The sequence below is a fragment of the Agelaius phoeniceus genome, chromosome 4, assembly GCF_051311805.1.
Source record: "Agelaius phoeniceus isolate bAgePho1 chromosome 4, bAgePho1.hap1, whole genome shotgun sequence".
NCBI classification, from domain to species: domain Eukaryota; kingdom Metazoa; phylum Chordata; class Aves; order Passeriformes; family Icteridae; genus Agelaius; species Agelaius phoeniceus.
The window spans coordinates 46,498,273-46,523,954 of record NC_135268.1 but is presented as its reverse complement, the minus strand read 5'-3'; the positions used below and the strand labels follow the sequence as shown (position 1 = coordinate 46,523,954).

The 25,682-nt window shown below is 39.2% G+C and overlaps 1 protein-coding gene across 2 annotated transcripts in view; it reads left to right on the top strand.

Annotated features, from left to right (window-relative positions):
• Nucleotides 1–25,682, top strand: part of TRMT9B (tRNA methyltransferase 9B (putative)) — a 100,457-nt gene that overhangs the window by 57,535 nt on the left and 17,240 nt on the right. Inside the window, exon 2 of one of the 2 annotated variants that reach the window (XM_054633213.2) lies at nucleotides 15,814–15,959. In XM_054633213.2, coding sequence (XP_054489188.2) covers nucleotides 15,934–15,959 — 26 coding nt within the window. In that variant the 5' untranslated portion in view covers nucleotides 15,814–15,933. Of the gene's footprint in view, nucleotides 1–15,813; nucleotides 15,960–23,766; nucleotides 23,989–25,682 lie in introns of those variants that run through there. The other variant, XM_054633214.2, reaches the window with a different exon arrangement.

Here is a 25,682-nt window from a genome sequence, read left to right as displayed (position 1 = left end):
ACGGTATGAGCTCAACAAGCTGGTCTCATAAAACTGGGTAACTGCTTGCTCAGTTCAGGCTTTTGTCCATATATTACCTTCTTACAGTTTTGTGCATTTTGTGCATGTGTGTAAGTGTACCAATGTTTTAAGTTTTTGTTGCGGAAAAAAATGTTCAATTCTCCTCTTTCTGACAGTAGAAGAAACATATTCAAGATGCAGGACTGTGAAATTATTAAAAAGCCACAAGTCTTATTCTTGGCAATGAAATTAAATTATAAGTAAACACTACTGACATATTCATCAGTTTGATTTGTTCTCTAAGACTTTATAGAGCATCAGAAAGGCTTCAACAGCATTTGCCTATTTAATACTGCAGCTGTTTCTGGTTCAGAGAACACAACACAGTTATCAAAAATGGCCAACCAAAAATTGAGAAAAACGTTCCAAAACATTGTCAAGAGAATCAATGAGGATGGTTTCTACTTTCTGCCCTTCTCCTTGTCTCCTGGCATCATCTGCCAGCCATCATCATCAGTTTTATCTGCCCCCCTAGATTTCCTGGACATTGAATGTGCTTTGTTACCAATGTATTGGAGGTTCTGGTCAGTAGGATGATGACAACATCTATGGGTACTGAATACACTGAAAGGCAGTTTGCAGGAAGTGGGATAACAGCAAGGCTCATCCTGCCTTGTAGCAGGTGTTGGCAAGATTAGTACAGTTAGAAATATATACAATTAGGCACATTATATCATTTGACTCAGAGCCAGAGGAAGAGATCTTCCTCTGTGTTACAATACAGTAGAAACTGTGTAACATTTTTAGCAATTTCCTTTGCAAGAAGAAAAAAAAAATTGAAGTAGGTACAGTATATCCACTGGCCTTAGTTCAAGATGGAAATAAAGAAAATTAGTATCACCTCCGTTGCTGGGTCACTGCAGAATGCTTTTTGGCATTCTAACAAGAGCACTTTGGTTGCCAGGAGACAATAAGTTAATTTTGGAAGGTAATGCCCTCCAAGCAAGAAATGCCAACATTCTAGATCAGAGTAAAATCTAATGCTCTTTAGCCAGAAGATTGCCTTTTGAAAGGATTTACCTCTCTACCTTACTGATAATAAACAAACTGCTGCTGCATTGTCTGTTTCTGGCAGAACAAAATCCTGAACAGTAAAATCTTAGGGTGCTGTTAGGTAATCAACATAAAAATAATGCTGCAGCAGGCTCATCTAGGTTAAGCCATCTGCTAACTATGCTGGTACATATGTCAAATGACAGACTGCCAAAACCCCTTTTCACGATCTTAAAATACAGGGGAGACCAATGAAATGTTACAGGGACAAATTCAAAACAAATCCACAATTAATGTGTGGCATTAATTTCTCCATATGGGACATGGCAACCAAAGGGTTTTGGGACACTAAACATTTACTGATGCTGTTAAAGTCTATACACAAAACCATACTGACACCTCAGAGTGGAAATAGCAGCAGAGCAACGACAGAGACACAAGAAGCTGAATCTCTGATGTTGGTGCCAACTATAGCAGTACAGAAGCATTTCTTTTCAGTCTAGCTGCAAAACTGGATTTGAGCTTGATATATTCAAGCTCAAGGTTGTCAGAGTTATGGAGAACTCATGGAAAATGAATCTTTGAGACAGAAATCACTCATGAAATCGTTTGAGCTTTTCTGGGTGGAGATGGGATTCATAATTGTAGGGATTGGTGTGAACTGAAAATCTGATTTGGGAGAATGGGTAAATAGGCAAATGGATTGCAATGGTCAGCACATAGTGAACTCTGACATTGAACAGTTTTGACATAGTTCAGGAGAGTTTTGCAATCAGTGACTCATGCAGTACCTGAGAAAGTTCAAATAAGTCAATAAAATCTGACTGCTAAAATGATTGTAAACTGACAGCTGAATTACAGTATTTGCAGAGAAAAAAATAGTGAGGCCTCAGAGAAGAGCTGCAACAGTTATTTGAACATTAGAGAAAATGTCTTATAATGGCATAATTAAAGATTATAAGATAAATGAGAGGTGACTTGATTATGGTACAAAAGTTCCAGGAAAATATCATCAGGTAGTAATGCTCTCTTTCAGTCTAAAAAAATTACAGCACAAACCCCAGCATCTGGGAATAAGAACCAAGCAAACCTGTAATCAGATGTAGAATCAGATCTTTATCAATGTGGGTGATTAACTTGCAACAAAGTGAGTGCTTTATGAAGTATGATATTTTGTGAAACACTCATAACAGGGCTTGTTAGAGAAGTAATTGGGCTTATTATAGATGTAGATAAAATGGCTTAGCCTGTGGTGTCCAGAGGGGTGTGATCAGTTTACTTGTGGTCTCTGAACACTGCACCATAAAATATTTTTAAAGGTGTTTGAGCTTCAGTTGAAAATTTATAATGGTGCACACATCCAGAAAGACTGAAAGCTATCTGACAGAATGCTAAACTAAAGAAAGCACCAAATTCATAGTGAGGTAATATCTTTTATTAAAAATAGGAAAGTACAGTTGTATCTATATTTAATGCATAGTTTAAAATACCTATTATAACTTCAAAGTCTTGAAGTCTGAATCTCGTAATTACATTTTCATTCTTAAAATTGTTGACATTTTCACAAATAATGTGGCAATTTTCAGCATTAATTACAATGTGTTTTTTAAAGCTTCTGTTCTAAGGCACATCTTGTGTTTTAAACACATTAAAATAAATAAGAAAACATTAAATTTATATTTGTAATAGATTTGTGGGTTTTCAACTTCTGATTTTTGAATTAGTGTAATCATGGTGGCTATTCCAACATGAAAAAAAATAAATTTATGGTTCTTGTTATTAGAATGCCTTATTCCAGATAAGGCTTTTAGCCTAGAAATTACCAGTTCCAGGCAAAGATTGCCACGGCAGCTAAATTGACAACTTTAATAGAAGGGATGGAGTTTGATAGATAGCAATGAGGTGATGCAGGGATGGTCTTTGCTCTGCTGGATGAAACAAGCCATAGGACTGTCCTGAATGACCTCCTGTATGAACTGGGGGCTGGGGTGTGTGTGAGATCCAGTTAGGAAGGTGGACTGCAGCCTACAGGAAAGGCAATGTGAGGACTCTCCAGCATTTCTTTGTGGTGTGTGCATAACTGGTTTTGGGCCCAGACAGATGAATTATTTTACCTCAGGCACCCATCCTGAGTGTTGCTGTGTCAGATGTTTCAGGGCCTGCTCACAAGCACTGCTTGGATGCTGTTTTGGTTGTGAATGTACATGCTGTGTGACCACTTATACAAGAGTTGGAAGCCCACAAGGTTTTTAGGATGAATGAAGAGTCTAACACCCTTTACACTTCCTATCAAACTAAAACCAGTTTCCTTAATTTCAACTGTGGAGTCTCCCCACTGTGAAACCTAGGGACAAATCAGTATTGGATATACAAGCACCTATTGTCCTAGTTCTACCTGAAGAGAGAAAACCTAGGAGAGCTGACAGAAATGGCTAAGCTTACATGAAACTCTCATATTACACCAACAGTGGATGGTGGACTTCAGAGCAGCTTGCAAAGGATTTTGTTTTGAAATTGAGCTTGTCCTTATTTAGATGGAGGCTTTTAACTTGAGAAAGGGAAATCACATGGTAAGTGGTGCTACAAATGGTGCTCTCTCTGAAACAGTCCAATCCCAGGTTGCCAGTGCAGTCTCTTGGCTGGCTCAGCTATCATCAACTCTCACACTTGAATGAAAGCCCAGGACCTGTAGTGCTGTAACAAAATACTCATGATGTTCTGATCTTAAACGGATGGTAACTAAACCTCCTCCACTCCATTTTTCACCTCCTTCCTTTCCATGTTGTAGCTTCATTATTTTTCCAAATGTTACAGTTCTTATGGGACATATGGTTCATGTTTGTAGGTGTAATACCAAAGATGATTTTCCCTGAGTTTTTTAGTACATTTTAGAACATTTTCATCCTGTAAAATAAACCTAATAGGCCATAATTCCATCTTCCCTTCGAAGTCACTTTCAGGCATCTAAATGTTGGATTTATTTGGCCTTCTCTTCCCTATTGGGTGTTATATCCATAGTAATTTTTAGCTCCTTCCCTCTTTCTCATTCACTTCTTAGAGACTACTGTAGAACAAAAAAAAAAAGTTTGAACATTCAGAACTGCTATTATTTATTTTGGTTTAATATTCAAAATAATAAATACATATTTATAAGCAGATTAATGAGACCAAACTCACTTCCAGTCTAAGTGTTTCTCTAGTTATTATTGGAGATTATGTTTCTGTTCTCTAGTTATACTGGAGAGGAATTACTTGTCATGTCCTCTATGTTGGGCTAAAATCTGTTGCCTTTAAAATTGTAAGAAGTTTGCATTTTACTTCAATAGAGGCAGGATATAATTCATTAATTACTGAAAATGAAATATTTAAAAGGAAGATTTTCCCTAGGAATGTAGCACCCACCAAAATACTGCCATGGAAATGAGGTGGAAGAACAAGCCCAGAATAGAAGTTGTGGTGGCTGGTAGCTATAAGAGGAAAATTCTCTCCTCCACTCTAATATTGAATGATAATTTACAAAAAAGAGAGGAAATTGGTCTTTTCCTGTAAAGGTGTAAAATGCTAATGAAGATCAGAAAATCTATAGAAACTTGAATATCTGAAGGAAGTTTATTGGTAATACCTGAGTCATGTATTGTGGAGTATGAGAGTAGTTTTGCAATGGGAATGGTAATTTTTGATAAGATGAAGTTGCCACTAGAACAGTAACAAATCCTTATCGAAGGGATAATTTCATTATGATCTGCTAAATTTCACTCCTTTGACTCATCTGGATTTAAATTTCCACTTGACATTATTTTGTTCAAGTATTATCCAATATATTTAAATTAATAAAGAGCTACTTGGATCTTGGCCTTTCAGAAGAAAATGGCTACAATGCTTTTAAACAGTGAATCAAGGCTTTCTCAGCTAGAATGAAATAATATTAATTATCATTGCTTATTTATTACATCTGCCTAACATAAAAGTTGCATATTAAACAAGAGGATGGTAGATAATATATAATGACCTGTTATTATATTAGGATGGCTATTGTTTTAGGAAGCAATAAAAGTAATGAATAATTTTTTTATCATATTAATGTATTTAAAGAGATCTCTTCTGCTGATCTTCAATCTTGTACTAATCATTGTGTATCCAAGTACACAAGTATACAAAGAATGTATTCTTTGCACAGTGCAAGTAGAGAATTTAAGAGACAAATCAGCTTGTTTTTACCTTCCACAGAAGGCTGTTTGTTTTGCCTCATGCAGTGCTGGACATGTGCACTGAAGATGCTGCTTGCTTTTGCCAGATAATGCCAAGCTTCCAAGCAGAGAAAATTTACAGTTCTTATTTAAATTTGATACAATTTCCAGTGTTGTTATTCAAGACAAATTTAGAAATATTGCTGACCCCAGTGTAAGACTTGTACAACCTGAGATTACTTTGATCCAAATGTAAACTGATACAGAGGAGTTTTGTAAGCCTGATGAGTGTAGGGTGTAGGGAAATTCTTGATCCCAAATTCCAGCCTGATTATGGAGCCATTAGTTTTATGATAGCCAAGGAGCTACAATAGCAATGAGCAATCCCTTGATTTATATTAGAATTTTCTGCTAATGGTTGCAGCATTTGGAAATATTGTTTTCATTAAATTTCTCTGACATCTCCTTGGAAGTCTATTGAAAATGAACTCATTCTTTAAGCTTTAAGAAAAAGTTGTACTTTACTCTTGATTCTACTTGACTGTTGTATTTAGGGGTATCACGAGAATTTTAATGTATAAAAAATAAAAATAGAGAAGCCATGAGGGTTTCAAGGAGTTATGATAATTATTAAAGATCCTTATATACCTTAAAAAAAAAGTGACTAAGTTTGGTAGAGGAACTGAAGACAGTGTGCTGCCAGCTGCAGTATATACAAACTAGTGAGCTGTGGATAGCTCTTTTGAAAATTCTTTTTTTTTGTCATGGGACTCTGGGCAGCAGGTCAGAAACAGCAACACTTATTTGTCCACAATAAGTGCACTTATTTGTCTACAATAAGCACAAAACGTACTTGTAAATTGTACATTGTATTATTAGGTATTATGACAAAGGCAAATGCCTGTCAGTCACACAAACACACACATATATCTGTCCCACTGCTCTCAGTGCACTTCTCTTGGGTTTACAGTGGGATGGGTAGGGTACAGGTGCTGTATAAGCAGGATTAACTCACAGGAATATCAGACATTAGGCCTTATTTCTTCTCATTACTTGGGTGCCTAAGGGAGCCATGTTGGTATAATGAGAGCAAAGACTCTAGATAATTTTACTGTGCTTAAGTATCTCCATTCCAGAAGAATCTATTTGGTTTTATTATGGATGGAGTATGCAGTTTAGTTGATAATAGCAGCACTGAGCCTTGAAATTAAGCAACACAGCTAAAGAAGGGCTGTGTGGCAAAATGTGTTTCATGTCTGTAATTACAGACTTCAAAAACCCTCTCTTCCCTTGAAATCTCTTATAGATTGCCATCTAAAGGGAAATTTCTATAACTGAGTTGAATACTGGATATTTTCAAAACTCGTGAGAGAATCACAGTGATGTAAGAAACATTAACTCTAAGATTGTTGTAGTTATAATTCTTTTGCAAGAATCACCTTTTTCCCCAGCAAGGTAGCAGTGATCATGATGCATCCTCTAGAAAGATATCCAAATGTTTCTCAGTGCACATCACCTGCAGCTCAAGGTCTAATTACTCATTTTCACTATCTTCTTGTAATGGCATTTCTGTTTTGCAGAAGGCTGAAGATGAGTCATGGAGGAATTGTCTTCCAATCATGTTAGCATCCATTCACACAGCTGCTTAAAAGGATTTTATCAGGGCATTCTTATTGACTAGGATGCCTCAAAACCTTGGATTCTGCAAAATGTACCCATATGAAAATCTTCATGCACGTAAGCAGCTTCACTTGAACAGTGGCTGTCATTCAGCAGTTGCAGAGCTAGGTTCATGACTCTGAAACTTTTTAGTCCTTAAAGTTGATAGTTATTTCTCTGGTGTTGGTAGCTATGACTTCAGCATGGCTGAGGAGGAGCAAAGCATAAATCGAGGCTTTCAAAGCTTAATTCTACAACACCTTAATTCTTTCAAATACAAAAATCAGCAGAAATCAGCAAAATACTTCCTGATGTGTTTTGATGTTGGAATATCATATTTTTCTCTGGTCATTACGTGTGGCCTTATCCCCCTACTGTAGGACTGCAGTACATTAATCAGGAGTGCAGTGTGACATCTTGGAGGAGCAATAGGAAGGAATCTGCTGCCTCCTGCCCACTCCTTCAGTGAACGTGTTCTGAAGCCCAATACAATATTTAATTTCTATTTATGTATTCCCTCACTTTGACTGGGAAGTTGCTCTTAGATCTGTGGGAGGAAACAGACATTTTGTGACATACTGGAGAAAAGCTATGAGACTCTATTATTTCTGTATAGTGAATAAAGGCACAACCAGAAATGGGACATAAGTCCTGTAATGTAGCCTCAGGCCAGTTCTTTTCAGGGATGTATATGTCAGAAACATGTGAACATAGGGAGTTGAGATGAAATGCTGTGTTGCAGTTGTCTCTGTTATTCAGTGCTAGTTTGGCTTGCAGTGTGTCTGTGCAGGCACTCTAGTTGAGATGACAGTCATGGGAGTACAGCTGTTCTGCTTGGAGGGACAGCTCATCTGGAGCAGACAGATGCTCTGAGCTAGAGCAGACCCTCACCAGTGAGCCCAGCTGGATGCTAGCTGGCTTCTTGCTGGTCAAACACCTTCTCAAAGTCAGGCATACTGGGAGGTGCAGCACAGGGACACAGATGTCTGAATCAGCCCAGCCAGGCTTCAGCTTGGAGTATTAGCTGGAGTTCAGGGCTGGCCCTTGTAGACCTCCCAGCAGAGCATCCACTAGTGACAAACCTGCAGCTCAAAGAGGGACAAGAACAAAGTTTTCTTGAGGGAAAGGAGACAATTTTTTTTGGGGCACTTCCCTTTTTAGCTTAACAGTGATGTGTTAATTCTTGGAACAGGCTTGAGGCAGCACTGTGGCCCCAGTCAGTGTTCTGGGAAACAAAAACCCATGATCTCCAGGTGACTCTGTGACATATCTGGGCTTGAGTGATACTCAGGCACAGCTGTCCTATGTCCTGAACTTCTGAAGCCACCCTGGCAGCCCCCTATGTATCTAAAAAGAAAAAGATTCTTAAGGAGACAAGAATTCTGCAGCAAATGAGGGAAAGGGTTTTCTGGTTATATTGGTTATGGATGAGGATGGAAGGTAGAGGTTTTTTTGTAACTAAAATATTTTATAATAAATATGTTTGTTCTTTTTAAGCACAGTATGTTGTCTGACAAAGCCAAGTTGGCTTCTGTGTAGAGGTTGTGTGGGAGCCCTTTTCATTTACCCACTGATATTTAATGGCATTAGACAGCCTTCAGACACAATTGTCAGTGATTTGCCTGTGTATTCACAGTGAGCAGTGAGGCTCTGTGGTGTGTAGCTATTATGTATTTGCCTTGCTGCTTAGCTTAAGCACTGCCAAAGTTTTTTTCAGGACTTTCAATAAATCCCTAGGGTATGTTATAAAAAACTTCTATATGAACCCATTAGTAATTCCCAGACAATGTCCAATGAGGGAGAACCCTAGGATTTCTTAAAATTAAAATACTGCACACAGAGGATTGGATGAAATATTGTAAAAAACATTTGGAATATTATCAAGAACTTCATGATACAGACCACTTGATGATACAGACTACTGACATCTTTCTTTTTTTCCTATGAAAAAACATTTCCTATTTTCATGTAATAATTGAATATAATATGTAAATTTGGTCCTTTATTGTGTGTTTAGAAGTGGCTGTGTAGTCTCCATCACTAGCAGGACTCCAGCAGATCCTTATCTCCCATAAACAAAAACATTTAGCTCATACCTGAGGTATGGTTTAGAAATTGAGACATATTTCCCTGTAAAGTTCATTTTTCCCATGAGTTAGCTACAGCTTCCTCATTATCTTCTGTTTCTATTACCTTTTTTACCTCTTTACTCTGTCTCCATTCCAGAGGGTTTTTTGAGTATAACCTGTTGAGACCCTTTCCTCAGATTCAGAAACATCTGCTTCACAAATTAGTAATTGTCACAACTCTTACTGAGAAGTTTTTGGGCATCAGAAAAAGGCTGTCCCACTCATTGTTGACATGCAAACCATAGCATATGGCAATTAAAAGCTTCCTCACTGTGGAAAAGAAAAACTTCTTTCCTGTGGAAAATGCTGTGTGTGCAGCAGGTAGGCTAACAAGGAAAATTAGGCATATTAGGAATTTTGCCTGCCTTAGTTGAGACTGGGCAAAGAAAATTTTGGACTGAATAGCAGATGATGTGTAAGATATAATTTCTTCTTTTGTTTAAAGAAAAATAAATCCCAGTAGCCCATCAATTCCAGACTAGTCTCAGAAAAAGGTCTAAGGACTTTCATGTGTTCTGCAGTGCATTACATTTTTATGTTCAAATCGATTGGACGTTAAGAAGGGAAAAAAACCCATTTGTCAGAAATGTCAGTTTCTATTTAAGAAGGCTTCATCACAGTTGTTACAATTCTATTACTCCCCTGCATGCCAAATCAATCATAAGAACTTGAAAAAAACAATCAAACAGGCATTCTTAAAAGATTGTTCTTGTTTGAATTAGTCTCCAAGATCTTTCAAATGGCAAAGCCCACATTAGGATTTTTCTAAATTTCTGTTCGTGAGGCTGTCTTGTGTTAGATTTAAGTAGGCTACATACAATAGCTTTTCATTTTTGTAAAGTTCTATGGAGCCAGTCAGAGCCAGACAATATAATTAGTATTTCTTATCCCCTGGACTGTCCCAGTAAGGCTGTTACTAACTTTCATAACATCATGGAGAGTGACTCAGATACACTTTCAGATAATTCTCCATTGAAATTGGATGCATAATTTCTATTATAAAAAAGGCAGATAATTAATGGCTCTGATTTTATTTAAAATATTTAAGCCTTGTTGACTCTTTCAGATAACTTTACAGAAATAGTAAAATGAAACTGAAGTGTAGAACTCTAATTGCTGGATATCATTTATAACATGATTAATTTTTCACTAAGATGCTAATGTGAGCTTTAGGAAGCAGCTTAAGTAGGAGGCAAGATAGGAAATTTGACCAATACTCTGGCAGAGAAGTGTGAAGACAGAAGGCAGTGTCCCTTACAAAGGGATTTTGGCTAGGAATGCAGATGGGTTTCTTCCTTGAGACAGACACAGTGCTCATCATTGAAAGCTCTGCTCTTTCAGACATTTGTCTGTCTCATGGCACTAACAGTTTGGTGTCTGCCAAAGCTCATCCATGTGATGAAATTTGACCACATAAGGATGGCATCCATGGAAGACAGCACATGGCTCTTGTCCTCAGCTGGCTTCTGGAAAATGTGAATAATGGGGTTTGTGGTTTTAGGAAAAAAAATCTTCCTTTTCCTAGGAATTAGATTTCCAAATCTGAAGTATCTGGCTCTTTATCTACAGAGAATTTTCTGAAAAAGCCTAATGCTATTATTTCAAAAATTTAGCCTTGTATTCAGGGATTCAATAAAGTTGTCTTCCAATGCTCTTGTCTGACACAGAACTTGTTCCTAGGTCTAGAGTCTTCCTGAGGTTCAGTGCAAAGTTTCCTAGACTAGGATTTGAGTTAGCTCAAATACTGAATGTGGGCTACCTATGAGATGGGTCTCCTTGATAAGTAAATTAAGCCCTCTATATTGCAATTCTGCTCAAGATGGTGAACAGAAAGGTTAGATACCTATGTCAGAGCCATTAGGGACTCAAAAACATAGCAACAGGCAGACAAGGCTTAAACAGAAGACTTGGATCCGAAGAGTAATGGCATTTCTGAAAATGCAACCTTACACATTTGTGGTAGAAAGTGAATTTGAAGAAAGCAGCCTGAGGCTGTAGAACAAGAGGCTGTCCCCACAAAACCACCAAAGGGAGGGGAGCTATTATGAGAACTATTGTCTCAGATCTTAAAAATAGGTATTTTTATTTGCAGCTACAACAGGTTGCTTCTCTGTTCAAACATTTTTCTGAAAGATGAGAAAACTCCCAATCTTTTGTTTCTTTTTTTCTGTCACTGATGCTTCATGCTTAGTGAACGTAGCTGTCTACAGTGAAATTACTCAGATATCTGTAGATTGCTTTGTAAGGAGTCACCTTTCTGACTAAACTCCTTTGAACACTAATGACCAAGGAATGTTGTATTTCAACATGTTTCTGTTCTTCTTTTCTTTTCTAGAACCACACAATCACTAAGGTTGGAAAAGACCTCCATGACTGGGTCCAGCCATTAACCCAGCACTACTCTGTTTACGGTTAAACCATATCCCCAAGTGTTGTATCCACACATCTTCTGGCCATTTCCAGGGCTGGTGATTCCATCAGTTCCCTGGGCAGCCTGTTTGAATGCTTGACCACTCTTTCAGTGAGGAAATTTTTCCTAATATTCAATCTTAACCTCTGCTGGAACAACTTGAGGTCTTGTCTTTTCACTTGTTACCAGGGACAAGAGACCAGCCCTGACCTTGCTACAACCTCTCAAGTGGTTGTAGAGGGTAATAAGGTTCCCCTTGAACCTCCTTTTCTCCAGGCTGCACACCCACAGCCTCCTCAGCCACTCACCATAAGATTTATGCTCCAGAGCCTTCCCCAGCTCCATTGCACTTCTCTGGATTTGCTCCAGCACCTCAATGTCCTTCTTGCACAGAGGGGCCCAGAAATGAACACAGCACTCAAGGTGTGGCCTCACCAGTGCTGAGCACAGGGGGACAATCCCTGCCCTGGTCCTGCTGGCCACACTATTGCTGACACAGGCCAGGATGCCATTGGCCTGCTTGGCCACGTGGGCACATCTGGCTCATGTTCAGCCCCTGTCACCAGCACCTCCAGATCCTTTTCTGCTGGGCAGCTTTCAGCCAGTCAAGATGATCTGTTTTATTGCCTTCCCTGGTACCAAGGTCAGGCTGATGGGCCTCTAGTTCCCTGGCTCCTCCTGAACCATCTTGTAGATGGGTGTCCCATTTGCTAAATTCCAGAAAATGGGGCCTCTCAGTTGGCCAGGACTGCTGGTTAATTATGGAAGGTGGCCTGATGAGTACTTCCACCAGCTCCCTCAGCACCTTTGGGTGGATCCCATCTGTCCCCATGAGCTTGTGTGGGTCTAAGTGGTGTAGCAGGTTGTTGACCCATAATCCCTTTGGATTTTGGATTACAGGGATTTCATTGTGCTTCCTCTCCCTGTTTCTAGCTCCAGGGGCTGGGTACCCCAAGAGCACCTGGTTCTACTGAAGCAAAGAGGACATTATGTACATCAGCCATTTTCCCATCCTTTGTCACTATGCTTCCCTCTGCATCCAGTAAAGGCTGAAGAGTCTCCTTAGCCCTCCTTGTGTTTTTGATCCATAGAAACATTTTCTGTTGTATTTTTTGGCAGCAGACAAAGTTCTAGCTGAGCTTTGTCCCTTCTATTTTTTCCCCTTCATAACATCACAACATCCTTGAAAATCCTTCCAAGTTGCCTGCCCTTTCTTCCAAAGTGATACAAATGAATAGACCAAATTTGCCACATCAACTATAATGCAAAGTCACTTCTTTAGGTCAGGCAGAAGTATCCTTCTTATAGCCAAGGAAAACAACTTCCTCTGCCTAGCCTTTATGGATGTTATATTTTCTTTTTTGAGATGGTCCTTTCTAATGAGTATATATGTACCACTTCCCCTTCCTTTGCTGGTAAGCCTATGTAAATATTTCTTATAGAGCAGAGCCAGCTCTCCAGGATCTATAAAGAGGCATATTTCAAAAAGGCATATGTTAGCTGATCAAAGTTCTGAAAGGATTTTTGTTGATCTGACGGACAAATTGGTTGGAGATGGCCAAGAATGCCTTCATGTGTTACTGTAAATGATTTATGAACCCCAGGTTTTCATAGCATGTTAAAAATTCATATGAACATTAGATTTAAAATTTAATTATCTGAACTAGCTGAAGCACTTCTTCAGGCTTGTAATTGGGCAGATATATAGCATTATACACAGCAGGGGAGACTTGGGACTTGTGTCCAGATCATCAGATGAATTATGTAGCCTACTCTCATTGATGAAGTCTAAATTTGGTACTTGAATAACTTGGTATCTCCCTTTAATCATACAAATACAGAATATGTCAATAATATATGTTTACTCTTTGCCTGATTTTGCTAAATTTCTTTAGACATATTTGGATTAGTAGACAGTAATAACTTACTTAACTAGGAAGCACTACTAAATGAGAGTGGTGATAGTAAAATCTGACCCTGCATCTGCTCTTTGCAGGAAAAAATATAAAACAGTTGCCTTGCGCTTAATTTTCTTCTTTATTCAAATCACATTTGAACAAAGAAGAAAATCATCTCCTTTGAGGAAACAAGGGCAATCAGTGAAGCAGCACATCCCTGGCATGCACTGACCAATCCTTCTGGCAGCAGGAATCAGCCTGCTAGATGTAGCTTCCTTTATGAAGACATCGTATAGGCTACAGTGTTGATTAGAAGGGCCTCACTGTAGGTGACAATCTTGTCCCTGTCTCTCCTTATCTTTCTATGTCCTAGTGGCAACCTTGGACTAGGAATGCTCTCTGGAAATCAGGGATCTCCTGTCATGATAATGGTCACTAAGAGTGGAGAATGTTACATGAAGAACATGCCTGCTGCTGACTAACAAGTGGTTTGTGTTTCAGACCAACAATTTTTCTCTGATTGAAGCAAAGTCTTTCAAAACTTGCTACCTCTCCTCCTCAGAGGAGGATACAGATAACCGTTTCTGAAATATATATATTTTTTTTTTCTTTAGAGCCATAAAAATTCTCAGTAGTAAAAGTAATAATAATAAACGTGTGGGGCTTGAGGTATAACACAGATAAAGGTTTCCTTTTCCCTGTGTACAGTCACTTCAGAAATACCTGCTGCCTGAACTGGGACCAGCCAGCCAGTCCTATTTGAGAAAGGCCTGTGCAGAACAGAGTGTAAAGTTTGCATCAGCCTTGAGTGATCCTTTGATCTTAACAGGTGTATGTCCTGGAGCTCTGAAAGGGTTTGTTTATATGATCTTCCTCCATCAGAGCATGAAATCTTCCTCCATCACCCTTCTCAAGACTCCTGAATAAGGTTATCTATACTCATAGAAAGGTTTCAGAGTCGAGGATATGTTTAAAAGGTGTGACACAACCTAGCTTTCTGCCATAACGCAGAATTCAGCTCCTGCATCCTGGGGTAGTGGGCCTTTTGGGCTGAGGTGTTCACTAAACTGATCTCCAGGCTCAGATAAGAGGTTGAAATGTGAGAGCTGAGCTAAAGAAACAAGGCAGAATCATGGGATTACTGACTGATCTGGACCTCTTATACTACTCATATGCTTGAAGAATGATTCAGATGCTTAGATGATGAGTTGAGAGTCTGTGTAGAACAGAAAAACACAGTTAAATGAACAAATGAAACACATGTGCAAAGCAAAAACATTTCATTTGTAAAAATACCAAAGAGAAACTAGGGAAAATATCATGTCTTTTGGAGAAGAGTGCTGAAAATTTCTGATAAATGTTTGTTTCTATTATTAAAATATGATCTACAAATAGATAAAATATAAACCAAACTGTGGAGTAATACAAGTAAGGCAAGAACTACTAATGCTGCAAAATAGTATTAAACTGCAACAAATTAGATGTTTCCAAAAATATTTTATGTTCATGTCTATATAGTACCAAGGAAAGCCAGTCACATTTCCAGTTGGTCTGATTGTAAGTATTTATAAAAGCAGCACAAGAATCTCAAGGGGCACTTCACATTAGTAGCAAGTGGAAATTTGGGAACAGAGTGTGGTCTTGTGATTCTTACTCTGAATCAACCAAAAAAACCACTTTTTCTTTTTTCTAAAGTTAAGACTCATAAGTCCTAGCATCCCTATATTTTGCCATCTGATCTGGGTTCTGAACTCCAGTCTAAATAGGTCTCATATTGACTTAAGGAATATCTAGATATTCACTCAAATGAAGACAGTAAGGCTCAGTTCAGTGGTCTAAGTCTAGATTTCAGTGCCATTTGTGATGACCGAAGGAATCCTGCCAGGCTTCCATACTTCTGCAGAAAAGCACAGGTTTTGTACAGTTCCTACATAGTATTTTTTGGTCTTGTGGGGATATTTCAGATGCACAGTCCCTTCTCTGTGGCCATCTAAACTGAGATATCTTCATCTGTGAGGAATTACTTGTAACTTAGGTTATATAACTAAACATACTTTAAAACAGGTGGTTCAGCAGCATCCATTTGTCTGATTTAGTGGGAATTGTATATGTTGTCTAAGTGCAGATATGTGGTTAGCAAGCTCTAAAAATCTTTGCTGTAGATGCAGAACTAGAGCACAGCTATGTGACAAGTGTGATTGGCAGTGGCTAAACTGCTAGAAGCCAAACAGCTTGCTGTGTAACCATATCCAGAGAAGGTTAAGAAGTTCCCTGCTCCCTGTCCCTCTGAATGCAATAACATCCAGCATCCTGGCCCTTACCAGACATTTCCCTTCAGGTCTTCATTGCAATTCCTGTCAAAATACAGAGATGCCAACCTAAAGTCAACTCGTGCTCAAGAACATTTTGACAGCTTTTCTATTTGAAGATTTTGGGAGTACTGCATTTCAACCACATCTTTTTACTCCTTATGCCAGGTGCTTTTCCTGCCACTGGTTGTTCTCTTGAGGCCTAAATGCTCCAAGAAAGATCAATAGAGGAACATGTTCATTTCTCCCTGCTGACGACAACAGTATGCTTCCAAAGGAGAAATCTGAATGTTCTTGGAAAGTAAGCTCTATGGGTAAGTCTAAAATAACTAACCATTTCAAAGTCTGCTAAAGTTCTGTTGTGTGTTTTGGGTGTTCTAACTGGTATTAGGATCCTTCAGAGGCACAAGAAAAGTGAACCTACAGCTTTAATGAACTAAAGAAGGTATATTTTCAAGATGCAAAGTGAAATTCAGAAAGACAGTTTATTATAAAAAGTGAAAAAAAAGCTTTGTCAACAATTAAGTAAAAGCCTCTGCTAAAGACCTAGCTGGAAATTAGAGGCAGCTCCCTTCAAAATGGAAATAGTTCCATAATAAAGAACCAGGATAACAACTCAGTGTCCCTGTGAGTGCAGTGAATCCCCTGCTCAGCATGGGTCTTCTTGGGAAGTGAAGCTGAGGGAGCTAATGCCTGAAACAAGGATGAGAAATTTCCAAGTGAGGTAGTGTTCTTTTGTGCCTGGAACTGCAATGGACTGCACCAGCAGTTCAGCAGCCTTGTCAGGATTTTCCTCAAGATTTTTCTCCTTTCTGGAGAAGGAAAAGGAAAGTTATTAAAAAGTTTTAGATATTAAAAGAGAGTAAGATTCCCATGACCAAATAATTGACTTAATTTCTATCCAGAGCATAGCCTAGGGGTGCTTTCACAACCTGCAATTGCTGCACACCTGCATTCTGTGGCCTGGGGAGGGGGCAGAGGGATTCAGAGATGGCCTTTGAGAAAGATCTTTGAGGTGTGGTCTCCAGAATGCCTCATCATTGTTCTTCAGCACCCACTTCCACTTCCACTTGCTTTCTGAATGTGAGTTTCCTCTTGCTCATAGGAGGGTGCAGAAAGATTCTGGAATGAAGTGATTAAGGTAGAAGTTTTTGGTGAGATTATGATAAACATGGATAGAGATTTACTCTAGAGATCCCATCCCTCTGTGTAGACACCCATAACTATAATAGGAGTTCTTCCCAGATCTTAAGAAGCTCCTACTTATTATTGAATTAATTGTTATGGGGTTAAGAAAAAGGCACAGTTTTTGCTAAGTCTGTTCTTCTGGACTGAGAGGACTCTGCAACTCTTCATCACATGTTCTTTGCTTGGTTTTATTTTTAGTAATGTTCTCTTAATTTTTTGGTTTTGTGGTTTTTTTTCCAAATATCTTTTCATAAAACTAAATTGAACTAAAAGAGAAGAGAGAGAAAATCAGTTTGCAATGAGGCATAAGACTTCACTTTGTTACTGTAGCGTAAAAATGGGCAAAGGCAAAGGTCCTGGAATATAATAGATCTATGAGCCATCTCTAAGTGCTTCCAAAAGAATTCCTTTCCATCAATCTATTTTTAAATACAAAAGAATAGAAGAAACATTTTCAGCATTTCACTGGATTGAGTATGCAAGAGGAATACCATGGGAATAAGTTTAGAAACATTGAGAACTCAAATTCAGACTCTTTGATGTTAACAGCTTTTCTTGCCAAGACAGAATATTTTTCTCTACTTAGGATAGAAATTTTCACTGTTACACATATGCAGCTAAAGTGAGAATTTTCCTAGTTCTGATGCAGGTTAGACAAGAAGGTCTTACTGGAGCACATCGCATGTGTTTTCTGCTTCTTAGTGATCAGAAGAATTAAATTAGCCTCATGTCCCTGCCACCTCCTCTTCCCTCCATGAAATGGGCTGGTGGACAAGAAACCAGAGCTCTGTGCTTTGGGTCAAGATGAGCACTTTGGGCTATTTGGTCCTGAGAGGTACAGGATTGGGTCTAGATGGGAAGAATAGGAGCATCAGGCACTATGGAAAAAAGTCAGAGGACTCTACAGTCCCAGAAAAACAATTTCTGCTTGGAGCTTAGGGTGCCAGAGAGCTGACATATTCCCAGTAGCTCAGGTACCTCGTTCAGAAAAAGAATATTTAAAGTCCTCTTCTAAGCTCATCTTGCAGCTGAAGAAAAGAAAAGATAAGAAAGGTGTACATGGTCGTGCTGTGATGGATCTTGGTCTGCTGTCACTATGAGAGACTGTGGACATGCCATCCTTCCATACTGCCCATGTGGCACTGCCTGTTAATGGTGTGTGACCCATTCCATGGGGGGACTGATGGGATGCTCAATTACTGTATTTCTTTCTGTCTGGTACAATAGAGAGTGGCTTTAGCAGCATTTGAAAACATTTGTTGATGGTCCTGTTTTTACAGTGTTTGTGTTTCTTGTTCAATACACCAAAATCACATGAGAACTGAATCACATTCACCCATTTCCAAACTGTGTGACAATCTGCACAGTATGAGAAATTAATAGCAGTTGTATCTTTCAAGCTCAGTAACTCAGGCATCAGAAAAGCCAACTTTTTTCATATTCTGACTAGATTTGTAATGCACCTTGTAAATGTCTACCTTTTCAGAAACACAATTTCACTTCTGCTGAAATAAGCATTAAGAATATTAATGCAGGTCAAGTAGTTTATTGTTTGTATGAGCAACACCATAAGTAACCCACAATGAATATAAAATGAATAACGAGTAGCTGTCATTGTATGATTTAAGATTCTTTAAACAAAGGACAAGGCAGTAAGAAAATCAAAGAAAAATGTTCCTGAAAAGACAAAGGAAAACAATATTACAGCTGAGTTCCTTTTTTCACTTTTGCTGTGACACTGGTGGGAGAGCAACTGTGGAGGTGAGTGGAGCCTCGGAAAAAGGCTTGGAAAAGCTCTAAAATGTGTTGAGAACAAAGAAGCTCTGAATCTCTGCAAGAACACTTTTGAGCTTAAAGAGCAGAATCTGAAGGAAGAGTACTGCCTCCAGTTTCCCACATCTCCTGGGACAGCTGGTCAAAAGCCTGGTAAGACCCTGTTGAGAGAGTGCACATTTGGCACACACACAAATCCTTTCTCTGAACAATGTGCACCACACTGTTCTAGTCTGTTTTAGGCTGTTTCTAAATTGAATAACTAAAGCAGTCTGGGACAGGGTCAGTGTCTAGAAAGCTAAGGTGAACTCTAGTTTATTGATGGACTTAATTTGTGTTTTTGGACAAGTAATTTATCTTCTGTGACACAATGATTGTTACTAACTCAATAGAGGAAGCAAAGTCTATGACTTCTGAAGTAGAAGCATTAGGAGCCTGTAGCTTCCTTGACCCAGGAATGGACAGGAATCTCTCTTGTGCCAGTACACCATTCATTTCTGTTTTCCCTCTTTTAACTTTACTTATCTCTAAAGCTGAATTTCAGGACCTACTGGAGACAGTCAGTGAACTGAACTTTTATTATATGCTTCAATTGAGATCAAAATGTCAGAACACTATAGAAAAGTAATCTTTATTTTTAGCCACAGAGAGGAAATGCATATACTTGAAAAGTCTATCTGTCCTTGTGAAATGTCTGCAGCACTTTTGCAGAGGCAAGAAATGCAAGTACTAAGTGCTTTGTGCTGAAAAGACACTTCCATTGAATATTAATTAGTCCTTGTAAGGTAAATAAACCCAACCTTCCTTCTCTGCATGCCAAATAAGATCCTCATGACTTCAGGATGCTGGGATGCAGCTCAGGGTCCAACAATATGCCACCTTAACCTCTACAGTTTGTGCCTGTCAGCAATCCTGAAACAATTGTGTTCCTCTATCTCCAGCTTACTTAAGTGCAAAATTATGTCATATTGTCCTGTTTTGCATTGTGATTTTATTAGCAAATACTTTGTCCCTTTGCTACCACAAAAACCCCAATGACTTCCTGCTGCTGAAAACTGACATTACAAAACAAGAAAGAGGAAGGTTTATATCAAAATTAAACCAAACAAATTAATTGTAGCAGAACAAGGTGTTCCCAATCTGATTTATAAAGACAGCAGTCTGTGTTCATATTTCTTCCAAAATTTTGACTTAAATAAGCTAAAATATGTATGAAGTATGACTTACCAAGGTACAGATTTTACCCATCCCTACTGTCTCTTGGCAGCTTTTTTAGCTGATAAATTTGGTCCATCTATAGGTCTGGGATTTGGAGTTCTACTTCCTGGAGAATAGTCTGTGGATCTACTTGGGCAAGATAGGACAGTACTGACACATTAAGGGACCCTGCAGTTTTACGTGCATTTCTATCATTGCATTTCATAATAATTATTTTTCAACTAATTTTTCTGCAATACCGCTACAATTGTATCTCATTTTAGTCTCTGATAGTGAAACAAGAAAGAAATTTCCCTCTTTTGTGGTCACTTCTGCTTGCTTTACCTCTTGCAACAACTGTACTGAGATCACAAAGAAATAACAAAGGCTCTTTCTAGTGAGGTGAACATGAGTTGTCCTGCAAAGCTTGGTTGTACTTAAGTATTAAATAATAGTGCTTAGCACTTGTGCAACTTAATGCCTTATAATCTTCAAAGCACTTTACAAATCTTAACTAGTTAATCCCCACAGCAGCTCTGCATGGTAGGCTGTGAAGGTCACACATTAAAAATCTCCCATGATACAAGCTTGACTGCATAGTAAGCCTATGGGAAAAAATATCTGCACACTTATAGTCCTGAAGTCATGAGTGTTTAATTTTACTGGACTGTAATGGCTTACTTTCAGTATGTAAGTACTGACTTATTTTCAGGAAATTTGTTTTGCTTTCTTATCCCACTCAAAGTAAATCCATTATACCCTGCAGCATGTCTCAGCACACAAAATTATCAAAATTTTGAGGATTTTTTTTTATTTTTAAAACTCCTGGAAGCAAATGAGAAGCAGAGGATATGAATTTTATTTAAGAAATCAAGTTTCTATTGCCAGTGATTGAAAAGACCATGGATGGGAAAGGGTCAGAAAGTCCCTGAAGACTGAAGCACTCAGGACAGTAACCACCATTTTTAGCAACTTCTTTTGAAAATTTGACTTTTGTGATATTGAGATTGCCAGGAAGACAAAATATGCTTATACTCAATTTCATTGGGAAACTTAAGCCTTTAGAGACCCTATTTCATTTGAGAAATAGCACGGTTTTTCTAGCTCGAATTTTCTTTGGATTTTCATGTTCCAGAAAAAAAATCAAATAGTTGCTGCTAAAGAATATTATTTATTTAGCCTTTTCAGGTCTAAAATGTCCCACAAAGTGGAGCTGCTGCTTTTAGTTCACTGTAGTACTATCACAAACACCACTGCTTCCATCTGTTGTTAGTTCTGGTGGAAAACTTTTTAAAACAACATTAGAGTTTGACACTAACATTATAATTCTACATGAAGACCAAGTTCACCAATCAAAGGTGTAAGTCATTAGCTCATGGCTACCTCTCAAGCATCTGCATAGAAAATAAGCATAGAAAATAAGCTTCTCAAAGGTGTTTATTCTTTGTACTACTTATTGTAGAGAGGAAACAAAGTCTTTGACTGACGAGGACTTCTTCCAATGGAAGCAGACATAAAGTAGAGTTTTTGTCACAAGTTTAAAAAAAAAACCATGAGTTTTCCAGAACGTCTATTGAGACACTGCAGCCTTATTTACAAATACAGCATGATCCTTCCCCTCCAAGGCACCAGGCAACTTAATGCCTCCTTTTGCTTTCAAGTACAACTGTCTCTTTGTAAAGCTTGTAATTTGAGAGCCAATCCTTTGTAATAAGGAAGCTCTATGATATCATAAAGACTGACCTTGATTCCTTATTTTTCTACTGGTTCAACCTGGAAACTTTTATTTCCTTGGGTATCCTTCTCTTTTTCCCCTTGCTTTGCTTTTATTCCTTTTATTCCTTTTTTTTTTCCCTCACCTTTGAAGAAAATCACAAATAACCTTTGAAGGAATAATTAGCATTTGCTGTAACTCTATAGTAAAAACCTTTACCTGAATGACTGCAAAAGGTTATCTAAGGGTAAAGGTTTCAGACAGACCAGGGAGAGAACAATCTTCAGATGAAAGATGATAGGGATGAGCACAATAGAGATGCTAGAAAGTAAAGGAATAAATGAATGGGAATGCAAGAGGCAACATAATTAGCCAGTCTTACATGCTTGCCACTACATAATTTCAGATGTTCCAAATGGAGCCTGGTATTCTGCAGACAAACTCTTAATTAAGTACAGGGTTGCAATGCACAGGCACAAGAGGTCTGAATTAAGGTTTCATGGACAGCCTTCTGGCTTTCCCAATGTTTGGTCACTTAATTTAATAACCTAAATCCTTTTTAATATAGAAAAAAATTATTTTAATGAGGTCTTTTAATTGTTTAGGGAGGAGAGGTTGCTACAGACTGCAGTTTATTATGTAATTGTAGATGCATAATACTCCAAAGGAAAAGGTATTTTTTCATTCTGCCTAAATTTGTACGATGAGACCATGATGAGACCTTAATAGATGTGGGTTTGGGTTAACTGTAATAAAACCTTAATAAAAATAAGGGTTTGGGGTTTTTTCCCTCTAAAGTGTATTAAGCTGCATGACTAACATCTATTTTAAATGCATCAGAAGCAGGAAGTCTGGAGAGACTCTATAGGACTGATATGTAATTGTAGTTTTAGGAACATCCAGGAAAGATTAGGTGGTAAGGGAAAAGGCTGTGTGAATTCCCCACAGTTTTATGAGTCTACAACAGAATCTTTTTCTTAGAAGGTTGAATTTGAGGCAGTTCTTTCAAATGGAAGAGCTTTTAAAATAAGTAAATATTTATGTCAACAAATAACATAAGGTGGTATTCACATGAATAATTTTACCTGAAGGAAGAATGAGGCATAGATGGCATCATCTTCCAAAAAAGGTATCTGAAAGAGTCTGGGCATGGCAGACCCGGATTTGTCTGCACCAGTTTAGCTGACTCTACATTACAGAATTAAATTAGCAGAATGTACATGAAGTATGGCATAATAGGGACAAGTCAACACAATGCTTGCAAAGGACATTCATGTCTTTCAAATTAGTCAAAGCTCTTTGAAGGTGTTAAGAAGATTAGTTGTTATCTAGCTGTCGAATTCCTTCATAATGGAGACCAAGAGTTTCATCATTACTCTATGCCTTTGGTACATTTAGTAGAATATTAGATTTATGTGTTTTCAGTATGCTTATTCTCATCTTGTCCTTATAATCTGCCCCTGAATCTTTTTGTCCAGGTAGGATTGTCAAAGTAAAGGGAATGCATGTTCTTGAGCAATTTTGTCAGTCCTGAAAATCCCATCAATACACAGTCATGTTCCTCATAATCCTGTCTTCAGGTACATTAAAACTGATTTGAGCAAAAGACTACCTGTAACAGGAAATGGTTCAATACATTCAGTACTTTGTGCAATGTTGTGCTGAGTTCCCTGCCTGTCATACTGGCTGGTATTGTTTCATTGCATTCTTCTTTATCTGGAATCTCTTATACATAATTTATAAATTCTTGGGACGTGAGTATCTCTTTAGCTCATGTTTATAGTGCTAATTGTATCGGGGTCCTGGTGCATGGCTGGGTTTTTTCATACTTGTGCAATAAACACCTGTAAGTATACGAAGTATAGAAACAATCTGCCATTTTTAGACTGCTTTTAATAGGGATGAGTGCGGGAGTAGGGGAAAAAAATTATTCACTCTCAAGAGCCACGGGATGGGAAGACTTGCAGACAGGACCTAGTCACAAAGGTTAGCTTTGCGCTTAACCTTTAAATGAGCAAGGGCTAATCTTCCTTGGCCGCTTTTGCCATCAGCAGCCAGCACGGCTCCCATCAACCTCGGTTTAGAGGAGCTCGGGGACCCTGCTGCTCCCCCACTCCCTTGACGGAGCATCCCCCCGCCACCATCATCTCCATCAGCACCACCCTCCTGGCAGAACCTGCCCAAGGGAGGAGACGAGACCGCAAGGAGAAGAGTTAACAGGGAATTGATAACCCGGCCCCTTTTTTGTCTTACCCCGCCTCCTCCCGCTTGCGGGGAAGTGAGGGATCAGGACGCGCCGGGCGGGGGTGGCCCCGGCGGAGAGGTGCGGGGAGGGCTCCCCTCCGCGCCGCTCCGCCGGGGGCCCCGCGGCTCGGCCCGGCCCGGCTCGGCCCGGCCCGGCCCGGCCCGCACGGCCGAGCGCCGCCGCCGCCGCCGCGGGGGATGGAGCCGGAGCCGCGCCACGGGAGCAGGTGAGCACGGCGGGCAGCGCGGAGCCGGGGATGCGGAGGGCAGCCCGCTCCGCCTCGGGGACAAGGAAAAACCCAGCGGTGGGGAAGGCAAAAACCCCACCCCAACCTCGCACCAGCCAAAGAGGGAAAAAAAAAAAAAAAAGCGTCGCGGTACATTTGTGCAGATTGAGATGATCGTCTTAAAAACGCTGCCCGCAGAGCCGGGAGTCTCCCCTCTGGCGCTGACCCAGCCCGAGAGGGAAGGATTTGGAGATTGAACTCAATTTTTTACACACACGTGCGGTGTCCCCGCTCCCCCCGTGTCACATTTTGATTGAACGAAGCCGCGGGTTGCAGAGCTGGGAACTAGCGTGGATGCTGGAGCTGAATTTGGTGTAGCACTTGGGGAGGGGAGGTTTTACGAAATGGGGGGAATTTACCACGGCAATAGTAAGTTTCTCCGTGGTCGCCTGCTTAGTTAAAAATTAAGTACGCGCTGTGTGTTGGCAGACAGTCCTAAGCACTGACCTGGAGCAATCCTAAGCCGTAACAGTTCATGATTATTTTCTTCTTTTCCTAGAGGATTCTAAATACTGAGATACTGCCTCCACATCGAGCTCTCAGCATTGCAGAGTGTTCGCTGCTTAATGAATGTTTGTAAAGGGATTTTCATTCCCGCTGAGCATCAGTGGGAACAGCCAGAGCTCAGGGAGTCAGCTCACTCGTGCCTTTTCCTTTGTAAAGAATTTCTGGCAGAATTCAGCAGCCCTGCTGTGTTGACTTAGTGCACAGGATAACATTCCTTGCTGATAGAGTTGCTCAGGTGAAGTGTGCTGCTGGAGTTTATGATTCTGTGCATGAAACTTGAGAAAGAGATAAGAAAATAATTCAGCAGCCTCTCCACGAGCAACAGAACAGGTCCTCTCAGGACTTTTTCCTGCCCTTTGATTGACCCCGGAGGGTTGGCTTCGTTTTAGTAATTTGTTTTCAGTCTAGTACATAAATACATTTATTTCAGGAATATTTGCTATTTATAGACCATGTCTTTGAACAGAGTTTGAAATCAGCCCTACATCAAGGGATAAATATTTCCCATGCAAACTCCCAGATTTGCAGATATTTTGCTGTCTATTCTGGATGGATGAATCGGAATATGGTACAGTAGAAACAGTGCAAGGTTTGAAAATATAATTTGAAAAATATAATTTGCAAATTCCTGCTTTTAGTTATTATTGATAGGCTACCTGGGGTCAGTAAGGTGATTCATAAGCATAAAGTTAAGCAGATGTCCACTTGTTTGCTGTATCAGTATCTACATGGGCCAGTTCGTAGGTCGTAATAGCAACAGAATACTCCTGTTTGACAGAAAACCATGGCTTGAGGGCCACATGTCTCTTACATTCATGAAGATTAAAGAGATTGGAAAACTATTTCAGACCTCTATATGCTTATGAAATAATTTTAAAATAAAAATGAAGAGTAAAAACTGGTACTTAAAAAATTTTGTATTTACCTTCATAAATGGACGTAGGAGTACCAACTGAATGACTGGGAGAAAAAGAGTCTAACTGTTGAAAAATAAGGTAAATACTTGTGTCATAGCCAGGCTTTATGTAACTGACTTAAACTCATGTGACACAGAATCCTGGCTGATTTCTTTTCCGTCAGAAAAGTTTAAGCAGAACACAGTCGGACAAAAGGCACTGTATAACGTG